This window comes from Bactrocera latifrons, unplaced genomic scaffold, assembly GCF_001853355.1.
Source record: "Bactrocera latifrons isolate USDA-ARS-PBARC rearing strain unplaced genomic scaffold, ASM185335v1 scaffold_245, whole genome shotgun sequence".
NCBI classification, from domain to species: domain Eukaryota; kingdom Metazoa; phylum Arthropoda; class Insecta; order Diptera; family Tephritidae; genus Bactrocera; species Bactrocera latifrons.
Genome location: NW_017536019.1, coordinates 291,477 through 309,746, shown reverse-complemented (window position 1 = coordinate 309,746; position 18,270 = coordinate 291,477). Strand labels below are relative to the sequence as shown.

General features: G+C 37.4%; 4 protein-coding genes across 6 annotated transcripts in view; 1 reads left to right on the top strand and 3 right to left on the bottom strand.

The window, feature by feature from the left end:
* LOC108969249 (cadherin-89D) overlaps positions 1-6,253 on the top strand; it is a 21,043-nt gene extending 14,790 nt beyond the window's left edge. The window contains exons 10-14 of the mRNA XM_018933849.1: positions 452-700; positions 1,827-2,312; positions 4,625-4,771; positions 5,551-5,802; positions 5,864-6,253. Of these exons, the coding sequence (XP_018789394.1) occupies positions 452-700; positions 1,827-2,312; positions 4,625-4,771; positions 5,551-5,802; positions 5,864-6,185 (1,456 nt within the window). The 3' untranslated portion in view covers positions 6,186-6,253. The remainder of the gene's footprint in view (positions 1-451; positions 701-1,826; positions 2,313-4,624; positions 4,772-5,550; positions 5,803-5,863) is intronic.
* An 86-nt stretch (positions 6,254-6,339) lies between these two features.
* On the bottom strand, positions 6,340-7,942 carry LOC108969248 (glutathione S-transferase 1-1-like). The gene is made up of 2 exons (XM_018933848.1): positions 7,838-7,942; positions 6,340-7,105 (listed from the first exon to the last, which is right to left on the bottom strand). Exon 2 carries the CDS (start codon positions 7,075-7,077, stop codon positions 6,448-6,450), a length of 630 nt encoding a protein of 209 aa, XP_018789393.1. The 5' UTR covers positions 7,078-7,105; positions 7,838-7,942; the 3' UTR covers positions 6,340-6,447.
* Positions 7,943-11,654: 3,712 nt separating this feature from the next.
* Positions 11,655-12,624, bottom strand: LOC108969232 (glutathione S-transferase 1-like). Its single transcript, XM_018933824.1, has 2 exons — positions 12,541-12,624; positions 11,655-12,460 (listed from the first exon to the last, which is right to left on the bottom strand). Exon 2 carries the CDS (start codon positions 12,453-12,455, stop codon positions 11,829-11,831), a length of 627 nt encoding a protein of 208 aa, XP_018789369.1. The 5' UTR covers positions 12,456-12,460; positions 12,541-12,624; the 3' UTR covers positions 11,655-11,828.
* Positions 12,625-16,926: 4,302 nt separating this feature from the next.
* LOC108969229 (glutathione S-transferase 1-1-like) lies at positions 16,927-18,265 on the bottom strand. Of its 3 annotated transcripts, XM_018933822.1 has the most exons (4): positions 18,240-18,265; positions 17,356-18,053; positions 17,159-17,264; positions 16,927-17,105 (listed from the first exon to the last, which is right to left on the bottom strand). In XM_018933822.1, the coding sequence occupies exon 2, from the start codon at positions 18,050-18,052 to the stop codon at positions 17,405-17,407; it is 648 nt and encodes a 215-aa protein (XP_018789367.1). In that variant the 5' UTR covers position 18,053; positions 18,240-18,265; the 3' UTR covers positions 16,927-17,105; positions 17,159-17,264; positions 17,356-17,404. The 3 variants fall into 3 exon arrangements, with proteins under 3 accessions (XP_018789367.1, XP_018789365.1, XP_018789366.1); XM_018933820.1 differs by having other exon boundaries at positions 17,159-18,053; XM_018933821.1 differs by lacking the exon at positions 18,240-18,265 and having other exon boundaries at positions 17,159-18,233.
* Between the last annotated feature and the right edge of the window lie 5 nt (positions 18,266-18,270).

The following is an 18,270-nucleotide window of genomic DNA, read 5'->3' as shown; positions in this document are numbered from 1 at the left end:
AAGTCTATTCCAGAGAATGCCTTCCGTGACGCCTTCAATACTTGGAAATCGCGTTAGCAGCGCTGCATCGACGCATTGTGAAAGTTTTTGAAAAAATTTAAAGTTTGATTCATTTTTTTACCGCATACAGCCTGTGTTAAATTTAATAAGTTCAATCATTTTCCTATTGTAATCRCTAATTTCAAGAAGTTGAATAGACTTTAGTTGAAATGCACTAGCWCTCGCGACTTTCTGCATTTTATTTCTGAGATATTTTTATGAAAAACGGTATAAGCTCTTGCTGTTCTTTCCCCAGTCCCAGTCTTGTCAAGCATTTTTAACATAATCTTACTTGGCATCTATGTATGTACGTAACTTAGAGGTAGCGCATCCAAACTCAACTTGGAATTTGTAGATTTCTGCACGTCTTCAATTGTTTACCAACTCGAAGTAATTGTTTTCCATATTTTAGACTGCTTGCTGGCCTGCAGCTAGACGCTCTGCAATTGCAACAGCAACAAGGCAAGGATGGCAAYTACGATCACAAAAAARTAATGCCCCGCATCATAGARCTYGCCGAATTCGGGCAACTGACACATAACACACCACATTCGGGGAACTTCATTAGCAGCTTGGAGATCGTCAGCATTGTCTTGATTGTATTGTGCGGCATCGGAGCCACAATGATAGCACTTTGCTTCCTGTGTCTGCGGGAGAAACGGTAAAGATCCATACACAATTGGTACTAACATTTAGTTAAGAACTCTTTCACTTACACAAACATACACCTGCATTTTAAGTCGCTTTGTTGTAATTGSAAATATGTTAAGACTGACACACACAAGCGCACGAAAGCCTTGTGCGCTGTGTGAGAAGAAACACAGAGCAGATTTGTCTAGTTTTACGCGTAGCTTAGTCGCCATATAAGTACATACATACATACATATATACGAGCATATTTAGCCGTAGGTTAGCCATAGTTAATGTTAGTCAAGATAAGGAACKTTTTGAACACATGAGACAATAAATGTGAAGTAATGGAAACGAGTTGGTTGTTTGTTTATTTCCCGTTCGTCACTTAATTATCCCAGAAATGTTTGCGCACATTTTATGGCTGGATGCCGAGATGGCAAGATTGCCAATTGATGGCCGCCGCTTAAGGGGCACTCATTATCTATTGGCCAAGGCTGGCGAGCCTACTTTTTGGTCACGTTGTTKGTCGAGCGGCGGCCTGCCTGTTTGCGGCATTCGAACTCGTGCACAAAAATTTATAACTGTAAAAGACTAGGCGCATAAGGAGACATAACAATAACAACGACAACAAATAAACTTAACAACAACCACTCATCTGTTACAGCGCAATGTGTAGCAAGTTGAACACATGCCACCAAACGGTTCATCGRCAGCATGTGCAACCCATATTTGCGGTGTTTCTTTTGCCCACGACATTTGTCCAAGCGCCTCAATGCCAACCTGTTTATGCGTTTTGCGCAAGTGCGACCAAAGTCATGTTTGAGGCCAAGACCACTAGAATAATGTACAGTATTGCTTAGAGCTATGCAGAACAAGTATTATATATGTATATATGTATGTGTTTGTACAAATGGTTTAGTATGCGTATGTATGTACTTATGTAGTATTAGTATATATGTATGTGTTGGTATGTAGTTACAAAAMGCAACAAATTATTTGTGCCCACTTTAATTACACAAAACCATTTTATATGCTCATTAAAATGCACATTTAACAACAACAATACCAACAACAACAACTACCACTTTGCCGCCTGTCAATCGGCGATTACCGATCGCTATTCACTGTTCGCTGTTCGCTGGCCACCTGTTTAGCAGCACCATTTGGACGCAGCCGGAATTTCCCTCATCGGAGACCGGTCTCACATACAGTGTTGCACGTACCGGGCTTGCGGTAGCCGGCMGCCATCGTCAAAATCGCAATCGCCAGCGCCAGCTGCAGCATAAGCAACAGCACCAYCACCAGCATAAACAGCAACAACAACAAGTACAACTTTACGGTAAATCAGTCAAGACCACAAGTTCATTCATTCCAGAGTCGGTGTGTTCGTCCTCGTCGCACACACCGTCCACGGCTGTWGCTGCTTCACCGCATAGTGAGCACCAGCATAAGCAACAACAGCAACATCACCAGCAGCCACATAATCAATTGCAATCGTTGCATCCAGCACACCAGCATTCACACCATCATCCGCACAGCCATAATCACGCGCTTCATTCGCATCTCAATCACTACACACAAAGTGGACATGCGCAGCAGCAGCTGCAACAACAACAAGCGTCCCACCAACATCTTACAGAGTAAGTCTAGTCTAGAATTAGACCAGTTTATTGCTTTTTATCGTTTGTGGTAAACTTGTGTCCTCAAATTTGGGTCAGACCTGATTGGGTATAGGTGTATTGGTGCATTCCAGAGCAAATAAAGTAGGTGCAGCCTGTGAAAGCAAATACTGCAAACTGTCCTAGAAAAACCTATATCCATATCTAGCAGTACCACTTGAGTTTTTTATTATTTAATCACATATTGAGAACGGTTGTTTACGTACTAAGTAAATCCTTGAAAATAATCCTAATTCGAACAATAAGTTATTTCTCTCTTTACACTCTTATTACACTCATGCCCTAAGCAAATATTTCAAGAGCGCAGCTTCATACATATGTATGTATGTATATGTATGTTTTAGTGGCCCAATCTGAACCATTTGTTTTAAAATCATAGCAACGTAGTGAAAAAAATCCACGCCAAATTTCGTGACTTTGTCAAATAAAAAGTTTTCCTTACAAGAACTGTCTTCTGACCGGTCAATTTGTATGAGAGCTATATGCTATAGTGGTCCAATATCGACAGTTTCAAAAAATTAACAGCTTCGTGAAGAGATAACAACGTGTATCAGACCGATATCTCAAAATTTGATGACTAAATCGTCTCAGCTTGACACGCTGATAATTCACAGAAACTCCAACGTTTCCTTCTAAAGGGTGATCCATTTCAAGATTCACTACTTTTTTAAGGAAAAAGCACAGAAAGTTCAATTTTAATGGAGAATGTTTATTATCGTTCGAAAGAACATTATTTAGCATTTATTTTTTGAAGGCTATTTCTTTCAAAAAAAGTTGGCCGCGGCTACGTCTCATTTGGTACATCCGTTGAGTCCAATTCTCGGTGACTCGTTCGAGCATTTCGACTGGTAACTGGCGAGTGATGTGTACCTCCAAGACCTGAATCGACGCGRGACTGYTCGCRTAGACTTGACATTTTACATATTATCACAGGAAAARGTCTAACAGTGTGATATCACACGATCTTGGCGGCCAATCGACCGGTCCAAAACGTGAAATTGKCTGCTCACCGTARTGTTCTTTTAAGAAGTCCATTGATTGATACAATGTACAGGAAGTGGCGTCATCCTGTTGAAGCCAAATGCTKCCGARATTACGAGTTCCAATTTGAKGCTTCAAATAGTCGGTTATGATGGCGCGATAATGGTCGCCATTAGCGGTTACGTTCCCACYGGCATCATTTTGAATAAGTATGGACCACAAACCACACCAAACTCAGGTTGCTCTTCGTCCCATATGCGACAATTGAGCCAGAAATGGGATTCATCGCTAAACAAAAAAAAAATATAGAAGGAAGCGATGTTGCTTTCTGAAGGACGATCGGCTTCAATTGTTGCACAAGCTGTATTTTGCACGCTTTCAATTTAAGATCTCATTGTTGCTGCGAACGACGCCGAATCGACTCCCCACGTTCTTCGTGTCCACTATCAGCCACAGCTGCTACATTTTCTTCAGTGAATRCTGGACGTGGTCTATTCGGTCGAATATTATTCAATAATGAATGGTGGGTGCCAAGATGGGTGATGATGTTGCGAATAGAAAAAAGTATCTCTTCTTGGATCACCCGTTATATCAAAGCCTTTGCTCCTTTATCCTCGATACCTGTAGTTTCCCTATGTTAAAAAATGTTAATAAGCAAAACAAAACCTCACTCTAAGTCTCTTAATACTTTGAAGATCTAGTATTTAGTAAAAGTGCGGCTTTGAAATTTATTTCAACTCACTTGCTCAGAGTGAAAGTAATCTGGTGATCGTAAGTTTCAAAATAACAAGACCCTGTTTAGTGGAGGAGAACTTCAAGCCAAATCAAAAAGMTGCTAGAACATGCGCTCCGAAACTTACAAGGAGCCGACTCATATTCATTTGTTACAATATTAGTCAGAAATAATAAAAAAAGGGAAAGTTATCTCAAATATTGCTCGTACCTTTGAGTATATTCTTTACACAAAAGAGTTTCTCATAAAAAAGTGTACAACTGCCGTTAATGGTTGCTTAAAGCTCAGATACGTACTTATGGCTTACGCGCGATTTCATTTATGTTCAAAAAGTTTCCAAGGTCTAATCGACAATTATAATAATTGAACAACTGTGCCTTACAAAAAGAAACTAGTCTTAAGAAATATTTTAAATTTTTTGTCTAAGACAATGAGAAGTCGATTTCAAAATACAAATATATATATTATACATACATATTTATGCATATTAATATCATATCTAACATAGTACATACATACATATGTACACATAACAAAAAATTTTTTTTTTCTCCAGCAGTCATCGGCAGCGTGAATATATCGATGTGCCACTTCCCAAGTCCGTTGCCAAGTTAGCGGCAAGCAATCGCTCAATAACAATGGAGAACGAGCCCACGTCGCTGCCATTCGTGCTCTCATACAATGTGCGGCAACCAGTGAATAATCTGTAAGTTCACTTCGAAAAAACCAACAACAAAAAATTAAACAAAAAACACAAACATTTAAGAGTGAGAAAAAATCATTAGCATTTATATATTTGTATCTATGCATGTATATAATATTATATACTGGATTGAAATGCTGAACTTAGGATATATATACGTACATACAATATATATGTCGAATTGTGCAACAGTACAATGGTGTTTGCCGCAATTACAAACCAAAATCTAAGTTCAAGAGCCCGCCTACGAGTATGTCTAATGTACACAGTATACATATGTACATTAGGGCGGGTTGAGGCAGGAGAGCGGAAAATCACATATGCGGTAAATGTTTAACGGATTATTTTGAACAACTTTGCCGAAGAAACTAGGGGTCTAAAACCAGTGCTTTTTAGGACGAAAATTTTTAAGGATCATACAACTTTGTTYGTCAATTTTTGAGATATTARAATGAAATTTAATAAGTAGGCGTATTCGTATATACCATTGAACATCGGTCTGATCCACGAAATCGGCCAGCTATTTCTCACACAATCGATTATTCCGATTGTATAACTTCCCATTAGGTTTTGGCCTGTAGTCTCTTAGGCACAGTTGTTCAGAATGAAAGGAAGAAATCGACCCTCCCTAATGTATATACATATGGTACATACATATATTTACTTTCAGATAAAAGCATTTATACACATACATATGYATGAGTATATTATATGTGTGTAKGTGTGTTGCCCTCAATAACGCAAAGTATAATTATATTTTTTCATTTCTCAACTTTTCGTAGTTCACCCAGCGCATATGAGACCTCCATGTTTTCTCTGCACTCGAACGGTCAGGATTCGGGCGTTGACTTYCGCAGCAGTCGGGAGTTGTACGAGACGTCGCCGGACTCCTTCAAAACCAGTTCACCGCATTCGCAGAATTTGAACGCAACGGATTTGCTCTGCCCTAGACATGCCAAGCATAAGCACAGCAACAACAACATTGCGAGTGGAAGTGGCTGTAGCGGCACGGCAGCGATGGGCAACGATAGCAGGTAATTAAGAGAAATATGTATATTCCTTCAAGTACGCACTCAAACTCCGTCCACTTAAAAGTGACAACTACGAGGACTCACTTAAGAATGACGAGCCGCTGGTAGCGTCCAACTGTCGCAGCTCACATGGCTTGCACAGCTCATCGTGCGATCATCACCACCGAAACGACTATCAAAACACGCACTTCGAGAAACGTTCGGGCGTGCGACACTCCTTCTCCGGCGTCAAGGATGACTTGGTGCAGCACTCGCCACAGATWTCGCTGCGTCCGCGCGGCCATATACTGCGCAACTCCATGAACGATCTGGAGGAGCGACTGCACAACTTGGAGCAATCGTTTCGACGGCCAATGGATTATACGAAGTCCAGTTCGATTTTTTAAGGCAATGGGGAGCGTGTACGCCAACAAGCTTCGATATTTTGTATGTATGTATATTTAGTTTGTTAAATCTATTCTATTTAGGAGCAAAGTACCTGTTGCAAGAGTATTTGTTAGTGTAGCGGATAGTGCAATAAATAAAAATTTACCAAAAATATTCTTAAAAAAAAATAGTATATATGTATTTATTCAAATAATACATTTGTCTTTCAATTATAAGTAGTAATAAGCACCAACAAGCTACAGCCTAGATTTGTACGAGTATTTAGTGAAAGAACTTCGCCTTGAACTCCAAGCAACCCTGCCAGTTCTCATCGAAGCCGGGCACCACCTGCTTGGCATTAGCATACCACTTGGCCACATTAGCATATTTGCTGAAATCAAAACCGGACACATCGAATGTAGACACCGTMGCAAGAACCGCTATATCAGCCAAGCTGAGTGMGTCGCCGGCGACATAGTTGTGACCCTCCAAGAAGATGTCCAACAACTCGAAGGCCGCCTCAATTTTCTTGTACAGCTCAGGGTCAGCCGGTGCCTTGGCAAACAATTGCGGGAAGTAATAGTCGGAGTAGCTCTTATACAGAGTGCCCATGTCGAAGTACAAACGCTGATTGATCAGAGCCTTCTTCTTCGGRCACTTCGGATACAGCGCGTCGTCTTTGCCGTACTTCTCAACAAGATATACCATAATGGCGCGCGACTCCCATAAAGCGAAACCGTTATCCACCAAAGTTGGTATGGTGTGCTGTGGGTTGATTTTCAGAAACTCTGGTTTCAAGTGCTCGCCAGCCATTAGATTCAGAATCTTCTTGTTCAAGTTGATGTTGAGCGCCTTGGCGGTCATGATGACGGAACGGCAAGGGGAGGAGCCACCGACATAGTAGAAATCCATTTTGATATTGTGTTGGTTTTGGCAAATGCTGAAATAGGAAAGAGATKTTTTATTACGACCATCTGGGGAGACGAAGATTATTATAAATGTTTAAAGATAGCGTCTTAATTTAGTCAAGTAACAAATTGACTCGCTGTAGTTGGTTAGTGAAAAAAGCAAGTCATTATATTACTGTTATAAGCAAAAGGTGATTAAAAATCATGGGGAATGTAAGTTATTGTATGTGAGTGGTTTTAGTAGGCAGCGTGTGTATATGCATGTACTCGTATCTGAAGTCAAATGTACAAATGAATTCAGCAATCAGCAATTTGGATATCTCTAATTACTCAGTCGCCATTAGTCATAGCGTCTTCAAGGTCTCTTAAAATCAAACAAACTTTTTGGCTTCTACATCAAATTTTTCGTTCTCAAACTCCACGCACCATTGCTGTGTTTAAACAAAACACATTAACTGTTACTATTATTTGATGGTTTTCACTTCCAACAAAGGCCAAATAGGAGCGGCAATAAGCGCACACAGCGTTCATACACATAACTCATACTAATCTCCCTTCACGCCTATTTTCTTTCACTTTTTACACAATAACATTTTCGAATAATATTAGTATACACACCAAAGCAATTTTTTTTTTTTTTTTTTTTTTTTTTCAAAACGCCCATGAAGCACATACTGATGCACATATTATGCTATATGTCTAAACAAATTAAATATGCACTTTTAAACTTTTTAATCGGCTTTGCACTTAGCTCTTAAACTTACCTTAAGCGTCTAAACTCGAACGGTGAATCAACAACTGCTGTTGTACCGGCGAGTTGTTGGCGCTTTTATAGTCAACTTGCGCCTTGTTTTTTCCACAAGCGATTGCCGGTCTAAGCGAATGACGCACTGTTTGTGCAGAGGGTYCGCGTTTTAAGAGAGCAACTCTGGAAATAGGCGTCTCTTAGCAATTTATCGCTTGCCAAAAAACAGAAAACAAAAATTGCTTTACTGTTATCAGGGGAATATATTTTTAGATGCAAAAAGCCATATTTCAAATAAACATTAAATAACCAAGGCGAGAGTTCTAAAAAAATAATTATCAAAAAAAAAAATTGTTTTTCTGAGTTCAGGCGTAAATTTATATTATTATTATATCATTTTATTTTATATATATTATTATATTTTATAAAATGGATTCAAATGTACTTAAAAAGCTGAATAAGTAAGATAGTTCACTGAAACAATTATAAGCCGGTATGCAAAAGCACATATCTTTATATATAAAAATTACGTGCCACGTTGTTTGTCCGCGATGGACTCCTCAACTACAGAACCGATTTTAGCACACTGTGTCCAATTCGAACCAACTTATAAGATAAACTTGTAAAAACAATTCATAATTAAAAAACACAGTGAACGCTCGATTAAATGGACACTCTATTAAGTRGACAATTCCATTAATCATGCACATTGTTGATGTTTATTCAGTACAATCTGTTAAGCGAACAACTTTGTTAACTGGACAGAAAGGCTGGTAACTAGAGATTGAGCAAGCAGTTATTTTTTATATTTCTCATGTTTAAGTTTTTTCAAAACCCCAAGGATTCTTCTACTGACAAAAATGTTTTCGCCTTTATTCGCAAATAACATCTTCACAGTATTGAATAGTTTGCCGGCGAAGGAAGTCTATTCAAAATTAGTGTCATAATAAAAAGTGAGTTAMGTATATACATACATACATGTATAATAATAATAATACCCAACGATTACCCTCCTCCCGCTGTTGAGTGAGTTTTAAGCGTTGCTATCTTAAGCTGCTCAGCTACAGAAACAAAAATTTCAACAGCCAAAATTAACAATTAGATTAAAGTATATTACACTTCACAACTTCTAATCTTAAACAACACCTGACACAAAAATGAGATTTTATCTCACAAAATAAAAAAAAAAACAAGAAAAATAAAAAATTAAAATACTGCGAACCGTTCATTTGATAACTTTCTATGATGAACTTCATAGTCAAAAGTTAAATTTTGGCTATATCTCGAATGTTCGTTTTTACATTATTTTTCATGACTTGACACAATTTTATAGAAGGCTCTTTACYACTGCTCTTTAGTCATCAGCGAAGAAGAGAAAACTATTTACCTAATAAACATATGAGTATTAAGTGGGAATTCCGAAACCCTTTGCGATGTCATTCACTGAGATGATTCAGAGCACCGATATTTCTCTACTTTTCTACGCATATGCATGTGTGTCATACCACAGAAAAATTCTCAACCATATACAATCATACGACATATCTACACAAATACATACAATCGAGTTTTGATACTCTGCGAAGCCACAAAATACTTGGACCAAACGCCAGTGTTTCCCATTGATCATGACGAGCTGGTAGAAAAGCTTTCCCACAAACACGATGTCTTCTGTCCCRTTCTTGAGCAGCTGATTATTCTCCTTTAGAGTTCACTTCCCGTCTTTTGGGAATTCCGCAGTTTTGACTAAAATTGGAATACGACTTACATACTTATGTACATATGTACATAGATCACTGGTACATACCTTCTTCTTAATTGGCGTAGACACCGCTTACGCGATTATAGCCGAGTTAACAACAGCGCGCCAGTCGTTTCTTCTTTTCGTTACGTGGCGCCATTTGGATATTCCAAGCGTAGCCAGGTCCTTCCAACGGAGTGGAGGTCTTCCTGTTCCTCGAATACCTTCAGAGCTGGAGTGTTTTCGTCCATTCGAACAACATGACCTAGCCAACGTAGCCGCTGTCTTTTAATTCGCTGAACTATGTCAGACATATGTACATATGTACATTTTCCAGTTTTTACGATCTGAGAACTCTTCGGATTTCATATTATAAAGGAAAATTACCCTATTAGTAAAGGGATTGAGTTAAGTTTATAAGCAATGTGATCACTTGACTTCACTCCAAGTAAAAAAGTTTAACTACAACCAACAAAAATACTATAGGTGCTCACACATAAATTTAAGTGAACACCTTTCACTGACAATAATGAGGCGTGTTGCTAAGCAAGKAAATTATCTTTTCTTTCTAATGTGTACTTCTCTCAGCGCCACTGTTCTGAATAAAATAATTTCTGAAATTCCGTTTAACYTTTTAACATATACGCAGCGGTTGTCGTCCGAAAGACAAAGAACTGCATTCACAGTCTACAAAAAGGACCGTTAAACACGGTGGCGACAACATAATGGCCTGGGGCTGCTTTTCGTGGTATGGCGTAGGTTGGTAAAATACTGGTTCCAGGACAACGGTGTATCTTTTCTTAAAAGGCCATGTCAAKCTCCCGAGTTGAATCCAATTGAAAACCTTTGGGGAAGTTAAAACAACGGATTGGAAGCAACCGTTCCAAAATAAGGATCAGTTAGGGAATTTTGTTGAAAAAACCTGGTATGAGATTCCAATTGATACGTGCCACAAACTTATCTCCAGTATGCCAAAACGGATCTCAAAAGGAATTGAATATAATGGCGAATATACTAGATATGGATGAAAGTAATGAATAAAAATACATTGGGAAACAGAAAAATCAAAGTGATACATTTTTTCATTCACAGATACCTGATGTACTTATTATTTTGTCCAGCCATTTTTTTAGTCTTTTCACTATTTGCTAGAAATTGAAGTACCTATTTCAAGTATTAGTACAAATATCTTTATTTTTATTATTTAAGYCATATATTAATTGAAATATGATATTATTTCTCTTTAAACATGAATAAAAAAGAATTTATTGWACTTATTATTTTGACCATGTGTGTATAGCAGTCAGTATTTAAGATATCTTAACGATATTAGGTTAGGTTTGGCTTATCTGGTAGGCCAACAAGCCATGCCTAAACCAGTTTGGTTTGCGATACCAGTTGGAGTTCACTTGCTAAGTCCAAGAGCACCAGTCATCGTATACTAACAGCGTAGTCTTGCCAATGAGAGATAAGTGCAAAAGAGATGCTCCATTGTTTCCCTGGTGCCCAGCTCTGGGCATTACCTGCGGTCTTTTCGATCTGTCAACCCCATCTTCAGGGTTTGTGTCACCACCAGACAATGACCAGTCAGTATTCTCATTATGCTCCTACAGTTTCTTAATCGCAATGGCAATAGGAATGCTGTGTACTTCCGATCATGCTTCTGTCCAGATCGTCGTACAGGCAATGCRTGGGATTCCCAATGTTGTTCACGTTTTCGGATCATTGTTGGCAATCTCGTCCACTATTTCGTTTTCCTCGATGCCTTTGTGGCCTAGCACCCAATAGAAGTTATGTTGCTTACTTCTGGCGACACTTTCCACTACTATCCTGCTTTCCAAGACACTTCTGGCCGATATGTGATACGAGGTAACCATCGTCCCGCCGTTTCCAGCGAAGACGTTTATAGGTGGCAGGTTTAGTGCCGGTTTTGGATTTTTGAGCCAAACAGAGCAGTATAAGTCCTGTGCTCTCAGCTGATCTATGTACCTCCACATATTAATTTTCCACTAAAACAACGATTGAGGTGGTGTATACACACACACCTTTCGTTTTCCAATAGCATGTACGATGATATAATAAAATCAACACAAGGTTATTCTGCGGTACTAGAAACATACCAATATGGTAATATATTTATTTAAACTGAACTGATAAGCTACAAACTGATGATGACTATAATGTGTTTATGCACTTATCTTTATTATTCCAAGCGTTCCATATTTCCCAATTGTTCCGCAATTCATGAGTAGAAGCGCTGAAAYGTCAATTACCAAATATATACCTTAAATAAATCACAACCTTTCTGATTTTCATCAGCACCGACTAGTGTTTTGCTGAGGTGTGCAAACCAACGGGCAATGTTTGGGTATTTGCTCAAATCATAATCCAAACATGTCGCTATGGTCGAGACAGTAGCATACGAGGTGAAATCGGCAATCGACAAGCTATTGTTAGCGACGTATGTTTGCGCCTTCAAGAATGAATTTAAAATTTCCAATTTATCCTCAAGCTTGGACAAGTCCTCTGCCACTGGCGGCTGCTTATCTCTAGCGATGGGATAGTAGTAATTGCTGAAGACTGCATACAAGTTCAGATCGAAGAATATACGTTGGTTGACAATAGTCCTCTCTTTGGGGCTCTTCGGGTACAGCGCGTCGTCTTTACCATATTTCTCGACCAAATAGATAAGTATARCACGTGACTCCCAAACCGAGAAGCCATTGTCCACCAACGTCGGAATGGTATGTTCCGGATTGAGCTTCAGAAATTCAGCTGTCAAGTGCTCACCTTTACTCAAGTCCAGAGTTTTGCGATTCAACTCAAGACCCAATGCTTTGGAGAGCAGTAGAACTGATCGGCAGGGCGCAGATATGAGGTCATAATAGAAATCCATGGCGACTAAAATTTCAAATTTTGTATTATATTTACATACATACTTTCATATTTTATATAAATGGAAATAAATTATGTTTTTTTACCTTATATTTTGATAGATACGGTTGCTGGCACTCTCGCCTACTATACACAACTGCGAATCTGTCGCAAACAGTGCCTTTTCCATTCCGACAGTGGCCGTCAAACTTACACATTCAAACGATTTGTTTGTTGAGAGTTTATGCGTATAAGAGCGACACAACAGTCCCTATGTAGATTTCACTGGTTTCCATCTTTTCAGCYCAAGTGTAATTAGAACCATAACTAGTTACGATTAAATATAAATAAATGTGTTTTTGATTATAAAAAACGAACAACATATAATATCTATAACATAGTATATATTAAATGGTTCTCCCGTAATATTAAAGATTTTATTAAACGGCTAATTTAGCTTTCATTCAAATGTTTATGGTATATGTAAATACATATGTATGTAAACGAAAGCAACCAAGTAGCACTCTCATCATTTCTATCATATAATAGTGGCTGCATATACGTTGAAACACATCTGTACTCAAATGTTGCTCAGAGAATCGTAGAATATACAGAAATTAGAATTTGCAATACATTACATCTTCTGAAATTTAATTTGTTCGAAAGTGTTAATAATGCCATGAGAGGATGCGATCATATTGAATTGTTCTCTACTAACAACTTAAGCCATCTTCTGAGTCTTCGATATTGTTGTTTCAGATTCAAATAAGCTGACAAAACAAACAAACATAGATAACTGTCTGTATGACAAGTAAAACTTACCAAAAATGTATTATGTGGATTAATATCAATCCCAGTGACTTTGCTAGGTCATTCTAACGTGGTCATGGACTCCGCAACAAGTTTTGACGTCAGCATAGCCACTCGGCAATCAGAGTGAATGTATACCTGTCTGAATTGTGAGTTGAAAGACGCTACAGTGGTCTGGCGGTCTGAAACTATAGTTGAAGGAGAGCTCCCGACAGAAGACTCCACCTTCTACCCTCCCTCTTAACTTAGATCAGTGATTAATTAAACAAGTTATTTGTTGTACCGGGTTCTTGCCTTTTATTTTCTTGTTGTTATTTTTAATTTATTTAAATATTTACTATAGAATTACATACAAAACAACTTCATTGGAAATTTTTAAAGCATATTTAATAAATTAAAAATACTTTCAGAAATTTGAACTTTTCAAAAATTAGCTGGGTTGCCCTGCTGGTGGTTTTGTTGATATGTCATTTATTTGTTGATTGGCACGTGTATTGAAGAGCAGCTGTAAAATTCCATAACTGATCGTGCCTATGTTATAAAATCTACATACTATATGTATGCATRTATGTACATATGTATGAACACTTTTTAAATTCGCGATAAGAGCGCGTCGATTTCATAGTGATATTATGAAATAATTATGGTGCTGTCTATCGTCGCCGGCCCATTCAGGTGTCATTACAAATTCTTAGATAAGTTATAGTAAACAGCATTGTAGAGAGAGATTTCTCTCTATGAGTGGTTGATAAATAGGGAAAAAGAGTAAGMATACAGATAGTGTACTTCACGCAAAACTTAAATTTATTAATACATTAGGGCGTGTAAAATAATAATAAAACATAGAACTTCGATCATGAAGCGTTTGTGGTAAAGATTTGTATTATGGACCATTGATGAATGTCAGATGATGGATTCACAAAGCGTTTTGTAGCCACTTTTTAAGGTTTGGCGAATCGAGCAAACAACTAATCTAATTTAACTAGTTGGCGTAGTGGCGATTTAGAGATGGAATAGTAGGAGACCAATCGTTGAAGGCAYCAGTTGTTTTATTTTTGTTTTTTGAAGTAAATATGGTCGATAACGACTCCACTCCTACTATTTTTGTCACTTTGTTAAATATTCCTGAAAATTAATMTAATGGCGCCTCTTTATGAATGGTYAAATCTTCTWTTATATATTTCAAATATTTCCTTTTTAATTATTTAGTATGGTACACATATGTATGTATATTAGGATGTTTCAAAGAAAAAAGGATTATTTTAAAAAGAAAATTTAATGCTTCACAGAAATTTAATGCTTCACAGAAATGATCTGTTATGATTTTTCGGTAGAGGTATCTTAGTGTCTATTTTTTAGAGCACAAGGTTAATTTTTTTTTTACCCACCCTAATGTGTTCTTTTTCATGTTTGACTCAGCTTACTTTATTTAAATTTTTAGTCGAATGCCAAAAACAATATTAGAACTTTGTTTATGACTAGAGTGAAGAAATAAAATTTGGAACTCAGAACTAACTGACATCACATGCAAAAGTTATTAGAGAATTTAATTTTATTATTGTGGCACTGTGACAGAATTTTAATATATGTAACTATACGTCTAWGTTTTTGCAAGTCATCAGCAATACACTACAGGGATAGGTTTTATGGCGTACTCATTAAGTAATACATTCCGCTGTAATTAGTGAAACTGATAACGATAAAACAGAAACACAGAGTGAATTTTTATCTTTTAMGTCTAATCTAGAGATAGTGCCGGTCCCTGATTTGTTAGAATATGAAAGAACTGAATAAAGTTCTTGTCACATTCGAAGTATTCGACGAATAATTTGCAGTTTCTGCTACCCAGGGAATATGGTCTGTGGAAAAAATTAGCCCGTTTCTACAATTCATTTACTTAAAGACTATACATTTGTCCTTTTCGGCACAAATTTTCCTCTGTCAATGGCACAAAGCTGCTCAATGATGTTTAAATATTAGACCCGGGGGGGGCTAGTGAAGCAAATTTATCCCACTATCCCAAAACTACGACTTGACAATTTTTTCGATATGTTTCGGATCGTTATCCTGCATGAAAATATCGAGTCCGATTWTATTATAAGTATTCGAGAATATCAATCTAATCTGCAGCATACATTTTTGAATCATCTATCCAAAGTACACACAGAACATTTCCGCGAAAACTTCCCCAAGCCATCGTGATCTGTACACCAACTTATTTGTCGGTTCGTGTCCATGAGAGCCCATCTGCTCATATTCGTTTAATTATAGTTATACAAGTAACTTTTTCAAATCGTTCATGGTGAAATGTTTCCCGATATTTTTCAAGCATCATCGTACTGTCTTGTCACTGAAACCAACTCTCTACCATTTTAGTTTCCACAACGTTATTTTTTTCTCCTAAAACAATTGATCAGGTTAAAAAAAAAATGTGTGGTGAGAAAAATGCGTTTAAAGTTCAAGGTACTGAAAAAGCATACATGGACATAAAAATTGAACAATTGATTTACTCCTAATTATTATTTTTGAGCCTTTTTCGTAAGCTTCCAATGGTAAAGTGAGTTTCTACATTTTTTTGAAAAAATATTACCCGACTGACCCCTTAAATTTTTATATTCGTGAACAGTTTTATTCCTTACTGTATATATATCCGATTATATGGAACTTTTAAAGGTTTAAAACCATAAACGATAATTTTAAAAATAATTATATTGATTGAAATTACTTAAGTGCACTTATGGAAATAAATTGAGTTGTATTTAAGAGAGATAAGATAACGATATGAAGTTATGCAATTCAAAGGTTCCCTGCCGGAAATTCAGCTGATGCAGAACAATCTAATTCGCTCACTGATATTTTTTGATGATATGAGTGAAACCTATTCACTTTTTGAATGCTTTTAACAATTTCGTCACATGCCATAATTATTATGAATGGACATAAAAACATACATACYTATGTGTCCATATGTACAAACTCTTTTGAACTTAAAGTTTATAGAACATATTACGGTGGCGAAGCCTGGATTTCTAAACTTGTGACTTTTGATTGTGGTAAGCCGTCTTGAGAACAATGATTTATGATGCTCTCCAGTGACGTTGGAGAAGACATTTCTTAAAACTGATTCCTTCGCTATTAATGGTTTCTCGCAATCCCTGTCTTAGAAATAGACTTTGAAGTCCGAAAATCGTCATTTATGTCATTAAAATTCTCTCAAAAGATTGTGATACAAATTAGTTAATGCCGGGCACGTATTTGAAAAGTGCCAGGAACTCAACCAGCTTTTTTCAAATTTCTTGCGAAATCTAAGGGTAAACTTTCCATTCACATAAGATACACATTCCCAAGGTGAATAAGAAAGCTGTTTGGAGCATATACACAAACTCATTTCGACGTTATCAAATGTCGAAGCATTTAACATAACTCTTATTAAAGTAAGGTTTATCATGAATTATCAATTACTACCGGCAAAAATTGTTAGAAATTCTGATTGAAAACTAAAACTTGTCTCATTTCAATTCTCATTTTATTTCTCTTAAAACAGTCGGAAAACGACACTTTGTTGGCGAGTGCAACGTRTATAAAACAATGGAGGTCAATGCCTGGATAGACAGCAACGAAGTTGGCTAACAACTATGCCCGTAGAGAATTCTYCAACCAATAAGAGAACACTAACGATCACATAAGAGTACAAAGAGAAGAAACTGGTTTTTACATTTATTCGCTTGACTCACAAATAGACTAGTGTTAAAGCCTTTGAAAATGACAAAACAAAAAAGAAATTCATTAAAAGTCGGCATATTATTTCGTAGTCGCAGCAGTAAACAAGCAGTTTCGTTTCTGGCTGTTTAGCGGGGGTTTTCTGAAAAATACCATCATGAGGAAATGATTTTAGCAATTATAAGGCTTACTCACATTTTTAAAAGTGAGATATTWCGATTGAAAATTAGAGTTTTTCCGTTTTTCGTGAGTTTCATCCAACCATGATCTTTTTTTCTTTTCAAAAATGTTCTACTCTGGTCTAATGTGAATATACAGATTTATTTACATACATATATTCGTACATATTTGGGCAATACTGCGGAACTTTATAAAAGTTGTAAAATACAAACCGTACATATACATAGGTACACACATACACACATGTGCACATGTAGATATTTATTGGCCCTCTAAGAATTTCTTCATCTCTAAGCAACCTTCTTGATTCTCTTTGAAGCCAGGTGTGACCGCTCGCATGTTCTCATACCACTTTTGGATGTGTGCATATTTTCTTACATTGACGTTGAAGTCTTTCAGGCATTGTGCCACGTCTATGGTGCTAATTGTGGCCAAAAGTGCCAAATCAGCCAAAGTCAGCGTCTCACCAATCACGAAGTTATTCCCTGCCAACAAGGTGTTGAATAATTCCAACTGTGTTTCCAACTGCTTGCGCTGCTCTGGATCGAATGGGGTCTTGGACATTACAGGCTTRTAAAAGTACTTGCCGAATGTTAAAGCGAGATTCATGTCRAAGTACAAACGCTGATTGATGGTCGCACGCGTTTCGGGGCACTKGGAGTAGAGAGAGTCGGTCTTGGCATATTGCTCCACTAGGTAGATCATGATGGCGCGTGATTCCCAGAGCGCAAAGTCCTTGTCGACCAGTGTGGGTATCGTATGTTGTGGGTTGATCTTCAGGAATTCGGGCGTCAAGTGCTCGCCAGCACGCAAATCGAGAAGTATCTTGTTCAACTCAATGCCGACACACTGAGCAGTTAGGAGCACAGCACGGCAGGGCGCAGAAGCGGGCATATAATAGAAATCCATGCTGAAGCGGAACGAGAAAAAGCGACTTTAAGCACAAAGTAGTAAACAAAAGGCGTGTATTTACATATATTATATGGTCACTTTGGCGTAAACATTAGCCAGATGTTTATACTTAATAGCTATAATCAATATTGTAATTGCAGTTGTTATTGGCACGACAAAGCACTGTCGTTTGGCTTTGACATACCTGTTTGGAATTTATTTTTATTTTTTTTTGT